General features: G+C 35.8%; 1 protein-coding gene across 4 annotated transcripts in view; it reads right to left on the reverse strand.

The window, feature by feature from the left end:
• AGMO (alkylglycerol monooxygenase) overlaps window positions 1–14,671 on the reverse strand; it is a 179,312-nt gene that overhangs the window by 102,276 nt on the left and 62,365 nt on the right. For all 4 annotated transcript variants that reach the window (XR_014883858.1, XR_002116001.3, XM_010712730.3 and 1 more), the window contains exon 4: window positions 2,758–2,861. Coding sequence is in view for 2 of the 4 variants with exons in the window: in XM_010712730.3 (XP_010711032.2) it covers window positions 2,758–2,861 (104 nt within the window). In the remaining 2 variants the exon portion in view is untranslated. The remainder of the gene's footprint in view (window positions 1–2,757; window positions 2,862–14,671) is intronic.

Raw genomic sequence — 14,671 nt, forward strand, 5'->3', positions numbered from 1 at the left:
TCTTTCTGTCTCTAATTCTAAGTAAAAGCTTATAAATGCTTTGACAAAGAAATGGAAAGATGTGAATATCCTGAAGTTTAGCAGAAGGGCGGAGTTTCCTGAACAGGACCGGCACTGAGTCCATCTCTCTCTACGCCCTGTCTCTGGGGCTAGCTGCTGATCTTCTTAGCAAAAAGCAAAGGGACTATGGTGCACAGCAATACTCTGCAGGATGCTCTGCAGGAAAATTACCCCCAGCTAGCTAGCTAGTTCACACGGGATGTACTTTTGTAAGGATTCATTAGAAAATAAAGATTCTGTGCTGGAACAAAGAGATACCTGCTTCCTTTCTAAAATTATATACAGGCATTTCCACCACTTTTAAAGCATCAGATATAATTCAAACCTTTAGATCTAAATTGATTAGATAGCTTTATATAAATTTCAAATTAAAGTCTTACCCTTGGATGAAAGTTAAGTACTGGTACTCAAGGAACTAAGCCACATCTTTTCATGGTGCATATGGTGCATTCTCCTTTCACAACTGCACTTTAACTAAACATTTCATCAGTTGCAAAAAACTGTATACAATATCAGCTTGCTGATGTCTTCTTAAAAATTAATACACACTCTTTCCATCTTTTTCACTCCAAATAGGCCTCAAAACCACTTCTCAATCTAGCAGTAGGTCTGCTTCTCCACAGACTCTCCACTGGACAAACAGAAATGCTTTGTGTGCAAGTGATTTGAAGTGACAGACATTCAGTTTCAAGGTCAGTACAGCTCATGCCACTGATTGTACTTAAAACATGTTTTTCTCTTCTCTTTCATTTCACATCTATTCAATCAGCCCAAGCGCAACCCACACAGATTGATATGCTGATTTATTTATCTTACAATATTTAACTTAAAACACATACAGATCTAGCAACAGAAAAGTCTCACAATCCCACAACATCCACCACGACTTTCTCACAGCACCCACAGAACTGGATGGAAACTGCATTCAACAGTAGTTTCAGTGCCATCAGACTACTCTCAAAGATTAACTAAAGATTTCACTGAGTTCCAGCTTCTATGTAGATACATCCATGAGGTTCTGGGAAAGTCTGGCAGCCCAAAAATAACAGAAATACAAGAATTAGCAGGAATCGTGTTCATGCACATTAAAGCTTTGGAGAAAGAAAACCAGTCCACCTCCCAAAAGTTCTGGAGAGAGGAAAATCCTCATATTTACATCAACAAAATCCTTTGGTTAATATCAAATATTTGGTGGAAAAAACACTGCACACAAATGGATTTCTACACTGTTTTCCCTTTTCTCAAAGCAAATCAATGCTAAATGAGCATGTTGCTTGCCAAGTGATACCAGTGTGGTCCTGAGGATGGTCTCCAGAACCTAAGAAAACCAGACATCTTGGCCTCCCTGAATACTTTGTGCTCTCAAAGGCATCATCCTCAGAATCAAGCAAGCAGACAAAATGCTCATACACACACACACCCATCTGTATACACACAGGCTTTTTGTCTCTTTTGAATTATTGTTTTTGTTAAGCATTTGAACATATGGTCCCAATGGGTACATGTTCAAAGGTTAAATCTTTAACATGGCCATATTTATATAGGAAGCAGAGCTGTGACAGAGATATTTCCACTATTGTTCATTATGGCCATTTAAAGTTGAGGCAATGCTGCTAACATCAGATGACTGTTTTATGAATAAAATTAACATGAATTTATAGAAAAGAATTAAAGACAAAACTCAGAAATAGTATCCCTTTCTCAAGTTCCTGAAAATATTTTTTTTTTTTTGAACCTACTAATCTCATAGTATGCTCATGAAAAAAATGTGAACAACAGGCTAAATCCACTTTCAGTTATGTGAGCATAAATCCAGTTGCTCATGGGCTAGTCATAGAAATTGCCAGAGGTCTGAGTTTCTTCCACCCACCTGTACTACACCTCACTGGAGCACAGCTTTTATACATTGTATATATTTTATAATATATATTTAACATTACTTTAACATTTAATGCAGATAGTTCAAAATAGTTCAAATTCTCAAATTATAATCTTAAAAAAAGAAAGAAACAAAAAATCTAAGTAAAAAAAAAAAAAAGGCATTCAAAAGAGAATATAAGAAAGCAACTGATGAAAAGCGGCAGTTACCCTGAGCCCAAAACTGAAAATGGGATAGTACATTCCATGAATTTCTGAATGTATCTGAAAATATATGTTTATAAATCTATGAGTAATTGTCCTATTTTCTATCTGATGTGTACACAACTCACTATTTAAATTTTATCTGAAACAAAACTAGGTAAAAGTGGTGGCATACTTCTTTGAGCGCTGACACCATATGTCACTAGCAGAGACAAATCTGTTTACATGTGTCCAAAGTTATCTTTACTTGTTTCTTTCTCTGCTCCATTCAGCTACACAGACAAATTTTAGAATGGTTATATTATACTCTGAATTTTCCTGTACTTATGCATGAATAACTAAATAAAAAACTATCCTCTTTACTTGGGAAATTATGAATATATTAAAAAGAACTAGTCTTCTTAACTACTGTATATTTTGTCAAGTTTGCTCTAAAAGCATTGATGAATGTACTTTTAAAGTTTATGACTTTCAGATTCTTCAGTTTCATCTCCTCTGCTTTTCAGAGCCAAATATCTTAAATAATTAATGTTTTCCTTTGAAAGGAAATAAATATTGTATTTTCACTTCTACTAAATCATGGTGATATCATTTGTCAAATCCTGTGCAACTTACCCAGGAGGTGTATCTCTGCAGAAAGGATTGTCTCAGGGCTGTGAACAAGTTGTAATCTTCAGAACTATGATGTACCTGGTGCGCTGCCCACAGTATATTAACCTCTGCAAAACAGATAATTTCTAATGATGTATGTATGAGTTAACAAAGTAATACTTCTTTCCCATGGCCTTTTTTTCTTCAGCTAAATACAACTAATCCGCCAGTTTACACTTTGCTATTATAGTGTAATATAGCATAGCAGGTAATAAAAACTATTGTTCAGAGTGAGCTTCAGTAGGATGGGTTAAATGTCAATAAGCAGATACAAGTCAGTGTAACCTCTGTGTCGATGAGAGTGAGACTATAGCAGGAACAAAAGTCATCACTGGAGGGGCAGAGGACATAAGAGAAAAGAGCTTAACATTCGGAAAGCCTGAGCTAAGTCTCCTGATAACATGAGATTCATTAGGAGCTCCATGGAGTTAACAGGGACAAGGACTGACTATGTCTTAAAGCTTTCATTGTTTACTGAAGTTATAATTCAACACTAGAAGGAAACACAAAATGTTCCACAAATCTTATGCTTCGTATTTAAACAACTTAACCAACATCTGCTGTTATGCTTTTCTGAAGCACGTAAATTCACTTATACCACAGACCACAAAACACCATTGCCTACCCACTCTTTTTACACAAATGGAAAAACAAATGGCTTCTTGCTGGAAAGTGTTGGAAATTCTGGAATCAGTCAAAATACAGTCAAAATTCTCTAGTGTTACAGTAAAAAAAAATTTGCTGGAATAAGGGCAAAAACTGGGTCAGGTGTTTGGTTTTTTTTTTTCCTGAAAGCGTGACACTTCTGTTGTACTACAGCGAAGAAAAATATTTCAAAATCCTATTTGTATTTCAAGGCATTATTCTCATTTAGTGCAAATTTGGATGCTCTCTTCACAATTAGTATTTATATCTAAACAGTCTTAAGTGAGAGGTTATCAAACAGAAAAGAAAGCCAGAAAAAACTCACGGCCATCAGATATGAAGATACAAAGAAAGAGGAAGACCTTAATCACAACAAAATGAGAAAGTGGGTGGCTAATGTAGATCAAATAATGCCTATATAGCACAAAAACTAATTCAAGGTCACGTTCATCCCAAGGGATGAAGCATACTCAAAGCCTCAGCAGATTACAGAAATTACAAGTTAACTAGCTGTCCACCAGCTCTGTGGTACCTTCACCACTGAATTGTTTCACCCATGCAATCAGAGAAGTGCCATTTGCAGATATTATAATACCACTCACAGAATGATCTTATGTGTATTTAAAGGTATGAAATTATCTAGTGTCAAGCTTCCATTCAGTAGTTCAGGCCTGTTGATTAAAATCTGTTTGCAATATGAAAAAATGAATCTTAAGGTGCCTGAAACATTTCAGTGGACTTGACTGTAACTTCCTGTTTCAAGACTGTCTTGTATGTTAGATGATGAGATTTTAAAATGTAATTAATTTTGATGGATTTTTGGCAGACTGACAGACAACACCATTTCTGCATATTTTCTAAGTCACTGAAAATCCTTACCATTGCTGAATGGAAACTGTAGGTTCAGTTATCATAAAACTAACTTAACATTCAACCTGAGAATTATTAATTCTTTAAAGCATTTCTTCCTGAAGCAGCAAATGTTCATTGTATCAAGAATTAGTGATCTGTCTCTCTCTCAAAAAAAAAAAAAAAAAAAAAAAAAAAAAAAAAAAACACTAACAAACCATCTTGACTTACTCCTGCCTAATGAGCTCACTAGGAGATGAATTATTCAGGTGAGTTTCAGTACTCAATAATAATTTGTATTTAAAATGTTTCCCAAGACCTCAACAGAAGCTAAATGAGTGAAAAAAGCATCTGAAAAGGTGGAGGTTAAAGACCTGTCTCCTTAGTTGTTTTAAAAGCATTTACTTCCTATCACAAACTGTGTGTAACACAAGCCTCCGCTCAATGAAGTACAGCTGTACAAACAGAGTACAGTAACTCGATCTTGCTTCTTTCCCTCAGTCATTTTTCTGCATTGTGAAAAGTTCAAGGAAGAGAATCTATGATGATTTTTACAGTCTATTTTCATTCTAGTTAAGGTCAAATGGCTTTCAAAATGAATTACTAAAAAGACATTTTATTAATATTCATTTTTTCAGTTAAACAGCCTCTTACACTAACAACAGTATATAACAAGGTAACTGAATATTGGTAAAATGTTAATCTTTCAGATCTTCAGCCTAGTCAGCCTAAATGATCTATCACTCAAAAATATACCACAGGAATATTAGGGACATAAACAAAAAATTATGTCAAAAGTAATTTAACCACTAAAGCTGTTTCGGACTTTTTCTGCTACAGTTAAGTGAATTAAATCTTCCTCCTAAAAACTCTTCTTGCTGACATTAACATCACCGTCTGTGTTAAATTCCTTGATCAGAAATAGTTTCTGTTCCCAGCATTAATGTGAAGAAACTGATCATCCATTACTTCTTTTTGAAAGAGAAGAATAATGTCATGAATAAGTGTAAAACGGATCACCCCAAAACTCATTCTGTAACCAACAGCACACTAAAAATATTAAACATTACTGCAATTACAGCTAAAAGACATCTCACAAATGTAAGAAACGGATCAAGCACTCATTAAAGAATGCAGCTGATTGCTCATTAACTACCCAAATCAGGGATGTGCCTACATAAAGGGTAGACCCCCTACAAAGAGGTTGTGGTTTCATTTTTTTATTCATATGTAAAGATGACTACTTGAAGCAAAATGAAAAATGAATGAGAATGAAATTACTAAAGACCGTCTCCTGTGTACTTTCTAATATTTATTATTATGTAATGGGTAAAAATAAGAGAGAGACAGTTGTTATTGGATTTTGTGGGTTTTTTTTTATTATTATTTTTAAAGAAAAAATGAAGTATGATCATGTTTTGTCGATCTCACCAGTTAACAGTCACCAATGAAATCACAGGAAAAAAAATAGGCAAAAAAACTGCCACCTAATGCTCTGAAGAAATTTTTGATGATACATTCTAAGTCAAAGTATTATAGAAAATATAAAAATTACATAACTGAAATACACATATGCACAAAATCATTCTTTTTGACTGAGAAGAGTGAACATCATAAAAGCACAGGATAATTCAGGTTAAAAAAGATGAGAGGAGATGTCTAGTTTAACCTGCTCCCACCAGAAACAACTACCAGGTTTCTGAGGGTCAGCTAAGCCTTGGAAACCTCCTAAGACAGAAACTCTCCATCACCCATTCCATGAGGCCTGAATGTCCTCATGGTGGAAAAGTATTTCCTTATATCCAGTCAGAACCTCTTTTTATATCCACCAACTCATGTCCTCTCATCATGCACTTCTACAAAAAACTTGGCTCCAGTGTCCTGACAGCCAGTGCTTCATCAGTGCTGCAAAGCTACATTTAGGTTCTTCCAAAGCCTCTTTCTCTCTGATTCAGTTCCCTCAGTCTCTAGTTTTCCTTTCTTTTATCAATAAAAGCAATAATATTGGACTAATGGTAAAAATAAAAGTAAAATAATAATTAAAAAAAAATCTCTCCCCGGCTCTGAGCCCAATTAGTTTAGCAGTTGCAAGTCTAAGTCTGAGATAACTTCATGTAGACTTGACAAGCTAAAGAGAAAACTGAAGACCAGATGATAACCCATCCATCATCCGCAACACATAGCACCAATTCCCTTTCTTTCCTCACCAATCTAGATGGCACCATTCATTCTCTCATGGAATTACATGCTGAATATTTCAGGATTTATACTAAGTGACATGTGAAAATATTCATTGACCCTGTACAATGATAAAAGTAACGTACTAAACAATAATTAACTTCAGTAGCAAGAAATTGTTCTCATCTTCCCTATGTCCAAAAAGGCATCTGATCTTCACTCATTAAAAGGAAGACAAAGAAATTCACATTGGCAAAGGAGGTCCTTACCCTGCTAGGTTTTAAGTTGTATAAGTTCCATCACAACTACATAAAATGGAAATAACATCTTTCTCTTTGATTAGACACAAGTTTTCAATATGCAGGAAAAGATCACTATATTTCTTTCCTACTTTAATCTTTCTTTCGGAAAAGCCAAAAAGAATACATTATGCTTTCCCTCATTCCCTTCTTCCTTACCTCCTCTTCTTAATCAAAATGTAAACATTCAGTTTTACATACCAGAACAATGATATCAGTGTGGCATAAATGCCCCCAATTAGTTTTAATTTTTTTCTACTTCAGATACATTCCCTCCCCCCAGTTAATCAAATCTCTTTTGGAGGCCAAAAGATAGATCCAACAACAGGGCCATATTTCACTGTTGAAGTAAGTATTCCCTTGTGGTGGTAAAAATTGGTCACTGTACACATATAATTTCTCTTTATGAACATAGGACATGGGAACTTCAAAATGAGACTTTTTTGTTTGTTTCAGTGATTTCCACATCTCATCACATTCTGCTTAAGTACTGGAGAAAATACATTTGCCCAAATAACCTGTGGTAATTTCAAGAAGCTGCATCATTTAAACCAACAATTTTTTACACTGCTCTAGACCAATTAAATGATAAAGATTTGATGGATCTTTATCTAGTTTAAAAGTTTAGATAGATCTTTTAATTAAAAAGGGGCAATTTCTTTTCACACACAACTGTACTGTACTTGGATTTCCGAATATAAGAAAAACTAAAAAAAAACAAAAACAAACCAACAACCCAAGATGATTTAGAAATATGTCCATATCGTATACTGAGTAATGTAAAGTTTTTGTTCTCTTTCAGTCAACACTGATTGTAGCTAAGAGAACAGGTGAAAGTTTCTTTTTAGCATCTACTTAAACAAAACTTTCAGTTTGACTACACGTCATTTTACAAATTAGATACATTCCTTATATAGTGATTAATTAAACTAGTTATATACTCAGAAGATAGGTCCTGCTGCTACAGATTACCAGATTATAATGAACTTCACAAAGCCAGACACATGGCAAGAAATTCTCACCAACAGTGAGGTCCCTCCTGACCACAGCATGGCAAATGAATAGTGATCGTGCCATAAGTCTACATTTCTCCTGTCAGCATTAGTAGAAGCTTGAATACTTCCAGGATCACAGAATGGCCAGGGTTGGAAGGGACCTCAAGGATCATGAATCTCCAACCCCCCTGCCACATGCAGGGCCACCAACCTCCACATTTAATACTAGACCAGGATGCCCAGGGCCCCATCCAACTTGGCCTTGTACACTTCCAGGGACGGGGCATCCGCAACCTCTCTGGGCAGCCTGTTCCAGCACCTATACAGTTATCAACCCTTGTAAAGAGTTGATTCCCCTCCTGTTTGTAGGCTCTCTTTAGGTACAAAAAGGCTGCAATGAGGTCACCCTACAGCCTTTTTTTCTCTAGGCTGAACAAGCCCAGCTCCCTCAGCCTGTCCAGGATAGTTGATGAAAGTGGCCTGAAAGGTAACTCTTCCAGTCATTCCTTCTATATGCATTTTATTCTGCTTACAAAGATAAAACAGAGAAGCTCCTCCTATTTACAAAACCACAACTGTTTGATTATTCATGACCTTCCCCCTCTGCTCTAATTGATTTGCTTCTGAATGCTTCTTTTCATGCTGCTGAAATGTTTGAACAGATCTGTTCTCATGCAGAGCTCTTATCAAAGGTTATCCTTCCCACCTGAATTCTATATTGGATGAACAACCACTGAGACAGAAATTCATAGCTTTATTGCTAGGAGGGACAATTACTGTTTTTTTTGTTTGTTTGTTTTTAAATAAAAGTTGGATAAAAATAACTGTCTTGGAGCAATGTGGATGCCTTTAAGAAGTCACCTCAGAATCCATTATATTGCACATAGAATCATAAAGGCTGGAAAAGACCACTAAGTACATCTAGTCCAATTGTTGACCTATTACCACCATGACCACTAAACCATGAAAAAAGAAATCTTCCTACACAGATTAATCATCACCACTATCTCAAAAGTACGTACCTGCCCTTAGTAAGTCTTTTATGGTGTGGTCTCTCTTTCTTACTCTTCTGACCCAACTTTGCTTTATGATTTTCATTTAAATGTTCAATAAGTGTTGTCAGATATGCTGTAAGCCTCTGCTTCCTTCATATTGTGAATTTAACTTTAATAGGAACAAATTCTTTCCTCAGCTACATTAATGTAAGCAGAGGGCTGTACGGATTTAATGAGAACAAGATCAGATTCAAGGACATATCTGGAAGACTCTATCACATACCACACACAGAGAAGCCTGCATACAGGAAAATGTATACATCTTTTTGGTTTTTTTAATAAGACTTTGCGGCCTTGACAACAATGAGTGTTAGTAATGGTTTGTATTCTAGGGATAGTCACACCTAAGAATCAAAAGACTAACAATAAGTAGAACTGTGATTGAGTCATGAATTAGACACGATTTATTGCATTGCTTCAAAAATTTTCTGACCTTTCCTCTTCTGCACATTTTTATTGAAAAACACCTACCTATATATATCTGATGAGATCAATTCTCAGCAATTACAAAATAGAAGTTCCACTGCTGGCTAGGAAAACCAGACTAATTTAGTCTTTATTCCCAGAATCTTTTTCAGGAGGTTAAGCAGAACAAGGCAGAAGCACCCCTACAAGCCTCAATCTATTCCTCTTTGGTCATTTTGCAATTAAATGTTGCAGTAATCAGGCAATTACAGCATAGACAATGCTTCATGTCGCACAAGCAGTTTCAAATGGAAAATAATGCTACAATGTGAAATTCTGAAGTGTACTTAATTGTAATCCAGCAACTTTGCTAGGAAATCTCACTAGACACTGAACCTTCCATGATGCAAGATGTGTTTTTTTCTGTGCTTTGTTTAGTATTATCTGTTTTTCAGCTCTCTTCTTGAATTACTCTATGTGGTCAGCAAACTATTTACTGTGTGGGCTAACTTATAATCAAGTAATACATGGTATATTCTCCCATGCCTTACAAGCCAAAAACTGAAGCGACCTTCTACAAAACCTGCCTCCAGAATCTGTCCACATGCCAAAATCTCCTGTTTGATCTGCTGCCATACCAGTTGAAAACACAAAACTGCTCCCACACAAAAATCTACAATAAGATCTGCAAAACTTAAGATGCAAAATGGTCTAGGGAAACGTGGGAAGACCCAGGACAAGCCAAAGTATTACATATGCTACCCAGAACAAACAATGGGCTAGATCATATCCCCTCGTAGTAAAAATCTGACAGGACTAAACTATCTTCCCATACACTTCTGAATCCGTAAAGTATTTAAGATATAACATGGCTGAAATGGTCAATACAAATACAAGTCTAACATCATTACAGCAGGTCAGTCCTAATCCACAGCCTGTAAGAAGCTCTTCATATGGTTCTGGAGAATTAAACGCTTTCTCCACAAATACCACGGAAAACCACAAATAATTACTAAGTAAGGATTCAGAAATTAATTCCCATTGACTCAGTCTCTGACTTCATTCATGATTTTTTTAGTCTACTGCTGCATCTCACACAAATTCTTTTATACTAGCTTGCCTGAGCAACCTGTTTCTCATACATTCCTAGAGCCAGTTCTCTAGTTGCTTGGATCAGCTTTGTGGCTGGTCAGTTTTGTTCGTCTGAGTTCTGAGTGATCTCTGTTGCAAAAAGCTGTATCTTTGTACTTCAAGGAATCATGGTGGCAGCAACTGTTAGACAAGGCTTGTCTCTTTCATGGTAAGACGTGAGGCTATTTTCTGTCTGCCCTGGCTTTCATGATAGATTCTTTACGTTTAATAGTCTGAAAACAGCATTGATTATTACCAAATAAATAAATAAATATTCAGTGTCACAGTACCTTAAAAGAGAACTACGTCATGGCATAAAATCCAGTTTGTGAACCCAGTCCCAAGCCATGTCACTTTTCCCAGCATACACCCACTATTTCGCCAAGTCCTTTGGTTACCCTTCCTTCAGTAGTTATAGTGATGTTTGCCCACTTGACACTCTCAACCTCCTGATTGAATGATATGATATATATTAATTTTCGCAGCTCATTGCTGTAGCAAGTTTTTGCAGCACTTAGCTCTTTCCACACCTTTTTTATTTTTATTTTTTACTACAAGGAGGAGCATATGGCTCATTAATCACCCAATCACAAATCATTCTGTTGAACTAGATTTATATATTAAAATTAAAACCTGCAACAAATTTCTGTGTAAAGGAGAAGATCCTCAGCAGCTGGTGCAAAATGACTTTTATTAAGCTATGTCAATTCATACAAGCTGCAAACTTGACTCAAGCTTTTCCAAATATGGCTGATTGCAATACTGGCAATCCTTAGTTCTGAGTATTTGCCAGCCTGTATATTATAACTTGGTGTTGCTGAATACTTATGTCAAACTGTGGTATAAATGTGTGAAACACATTAGCTGTGACCAAATCAGCACTTTACTCTTTAGCTTGACGATAAAAAGAACTGAAACTAAGTTAATTCTTAAAAAAAAAAAAAAAAAAAAAGTTATTTCAGAGAGCCTATAAATACATATTTTACTTCTCAAATTTCTTACGTATATTCATAATATTTTTTCTGAAAGCCCCTTTGCCACAGAAATGTCAGCAATTTGCAACTATATTCATTTTTGAGGGTCTTAGAAAAATGTTGGAATTAAATGGGAAAAAAAAAATCGAGGATAATCCTTTTTGGTTTTTTTGTAGGCTTTTTTTTTTTTTTTTTTTTTTTTTTTTTTTTTTTTTGAGAGAGAGAGAGAGAGAGAGAGAGTTCTTATTTTCCTGCATTCTGGGCTGTCTCTACACAAGATTGATGTGTGGTGTCACTGTTAGGAAGTGCAAACTGTTAAGCTTCATTGCAATCTATGTCCTCATCCTCTTGCTCCACAGGATACCACATACTTTGGCAGGCAATATTCAGATGGGAAGCACTTTAATGGCAAGAATGGATGCCAGCGAAACCTTTTCCCACAATGTTCAAAACTCTAAACTTACATACGCTACAGAAAAATAAAGCTGCAGGATATAAGGAAGAAAACAATAACATAGTAATTTAGCCATATTAATCTTTACTTTTTGCCCCTCAGAACAATACATTAAAAAAAAAATGCTAGGGAAATATAAAAAAAGACAGAAAGACAGAAAGAAAGAAAACAAAAATGAACGGGAAAAAATTAAAGTCCTCCAACTCACAGACAAAAACAGACTTTTGGAAAAGAAATATCCATGGACGCTTCCATTCAACTTCTACTTTGTTCTACTTTGCAGGCTGCATTCCTGCATTCATTTATTTGGCTCTTCATTTTTCCAAAGCCAGAAACAGTAAGTCTTAACACTGATAATGCAGTGCAGTTATTCTAGTGTAAAAGTGGAATTAGTTCTACAAAGTATTCTCCTGCAGGGTTTTAATTGATTTATTAACTAAGTTCCTGAATGATAGACACTTGCAAATGCAGATTACAAAAGAATCCATTAAAATTTACTGAGACTATCAGGCAAACCTGGGGGACGTGCAGGACACACCACACCCCTTAAATCAACTTTTTAAATATCCTACAGAAAAAAATATATATATATGTATAAAAAAAAGAAAAGAAAAAGTGTATGCACAACTTCGCTCTCACCAGCTTCTGGATTTACAAACTACAGGAAAACCCATTTTAGGCAATACACGTGTTCTGTATGGATCTGATCCAAAACTTACTGAATTCATTTAAAAAAATGCCCATTAGCTTTACCAGATCTTGAAACAGGTTCATTATATATTATGCAGTTCGAAACAAAGGATTGTTAACACTTCAAACTCAAGTTCAGGCATCTAGGCCACTCATATTTATTTATATGCTTATTTTATAAATGTCTTACATTCTTTCTCACAGAAACCAAATGAGCTAATATATTCTTGGAGTAACAGATACTGTAAGCTTACTTAGCACTGATAAACTCATTGCTTCTTTGCAGTGTATGTGACATATGCAAAAAGAAATGTGCATTTTCACCATTCATAGCTGACCATGGATATTCTGCGCTCATCAAATAGCCACCTATTGTTGTTGCCATAGAACAGACTGGCTCTGGGCACTATTAAGTGTGCTGAAACTTTAACATCCTTTTCCATTTATCATTTGAACATGAAGAACGTGGAAGCAATACATATAGATTAGGTAAGGAGACCAAACCACAGGCAACTTGTCAAAGCACACAGCCACAATTTAAAAGTGAAAAACGATCAAACTGGCTTGCTTTAATATGGATCCAAGCCAGGATCCATCTTGTACAGCCCAGCCCCAGGTCCACCAGCTAGAACTATCTAGAGGATGCCTCTAATATAATCTTCAATGTTTTCTCTGCCACTACACCCTGCTCTGCCCCTTCAGCACAGAACAAAGACATATCTAAATTAATTCTACACAAATTCAGGCTCATCTTTATGCTGAAGCCATCCCTGGAGCTACAGCAGTTTAATTTGACACGCTCAGCAAAAAGGCATAAATTACATTTCAACAAGACCTTTTACTTTGTTGTCCATTACTAATGATACTATTTTATTCTTTGAACACAAGTCAGAGGTGTTATTTATATAAATATTTTGGAGAAAGAGGAAGAATAAATAATTACTAGATGAAGACTGATAAAAGCATAGTCAAGGGAGCTTCTCTTTTACGGCCTATTCCGATGTTTGCTTTAAGTTTTGGTAGTGGTAACTTTGGGGCCAAACCTGCTTCAGCACTCCCTGCAGACAAAGATCCCAGGCTTAGGAGTTTAAGAGGGCTAGTAACAACAGCAGCTAACAGTTGAATCTGCAGGTGTGGGGGAACAGGAATACAAACAGGCTCCTCTGCTGATAATTCAGACTGATTTGTGAAAGGACAGCTATAGCACTTGATCTGTAAAAATACACTCCTACATGCTCACTGGTTTTCGCAGGCACATCTCCTGGCTGTTACATTTTCTGACTTTTAAGACCTACATCTAATGGCTAAATAATCTGTAGACTAGCTAACAGAAAGGAGAGGATTGCAGAGACAGAAATGATTTTTAACTATTTACTTGTGTCACAGTAATATATTTCATTGTAAATTAAGTAATTTTTATCCTTTACCCATTTGCTCTAAGATATGAAAACAAGCTGAGATTGGAAGTTCAATGCAGTGTTCATTTTTTGTACTTTATTCTTTCAAAAAACACCAAAATAAGCATTAAAGCTATGAAGTGCAAGACACAAGACTGCAGACTTACCTCAACCACTAAAGTTGTATATAGGAAACAGATCTGCCTAAGAAAAGTAGTCTTCTCTATTTTATAAAGTGTCATTATTATCTGGCAACTGTAGGGTATTTTATTTTAAATATAAAAATAGAAGGTTTTTTGTTTTGTTTTGTTTTGTTTTTCCTTGTCAGCTTGGAGATCTCTGGTTAAAATCCGTTGCTAGCCAAAATTGCTGACCCAAAATGAGAGCATGCTGCCTGGCCTCTTTAAGCAGACTGTGCCAAATGTAACTCTAGTCTAGCAAAAAAATCATGCTACTCCACAGCCAATCTCCTCCCACAGTTGGCGGGGGAGGAGAGCGAAATAGAGAATCTCTCTCTCTTTATCTGCAAAGTGTTGATTTTTTTTTTTTATAGAAAACATACTTGTAAATACAATTTTTTACAGTGTGTTAAGACATATCAAACAGCAAGTATTTATGTATAATTTCATAAGATATTTTATATGCACACCAGTACCCATTATCTCTACACCCAGCAAGGGAGCTCTCAAAGCTTGTAAGTTAAATGACTACCCCATATTCATCCCAGAGTTAACTACCATTCTGGGGTGGAAGGCCCTAGCAACGGATGAAGTCTCGGTTTCAGTTGCTCAGCCAACAGGCACACA

The sequence above is a fragment of the Meleagris gallopavo genome, chromosome 6 (genome assembly GCF_905368555.1).
Source record: "Meleagris gallopavo chromosome 6, MGAL_WU_HG_1.1, whole genome shotgun sequence".
Classification (NCBI taxonomy): Eukaryota; Metazoa; Chordata; class Aves; order Galliformes; family Phasianidae; genus Meleagris; species Meleagris gallopavo.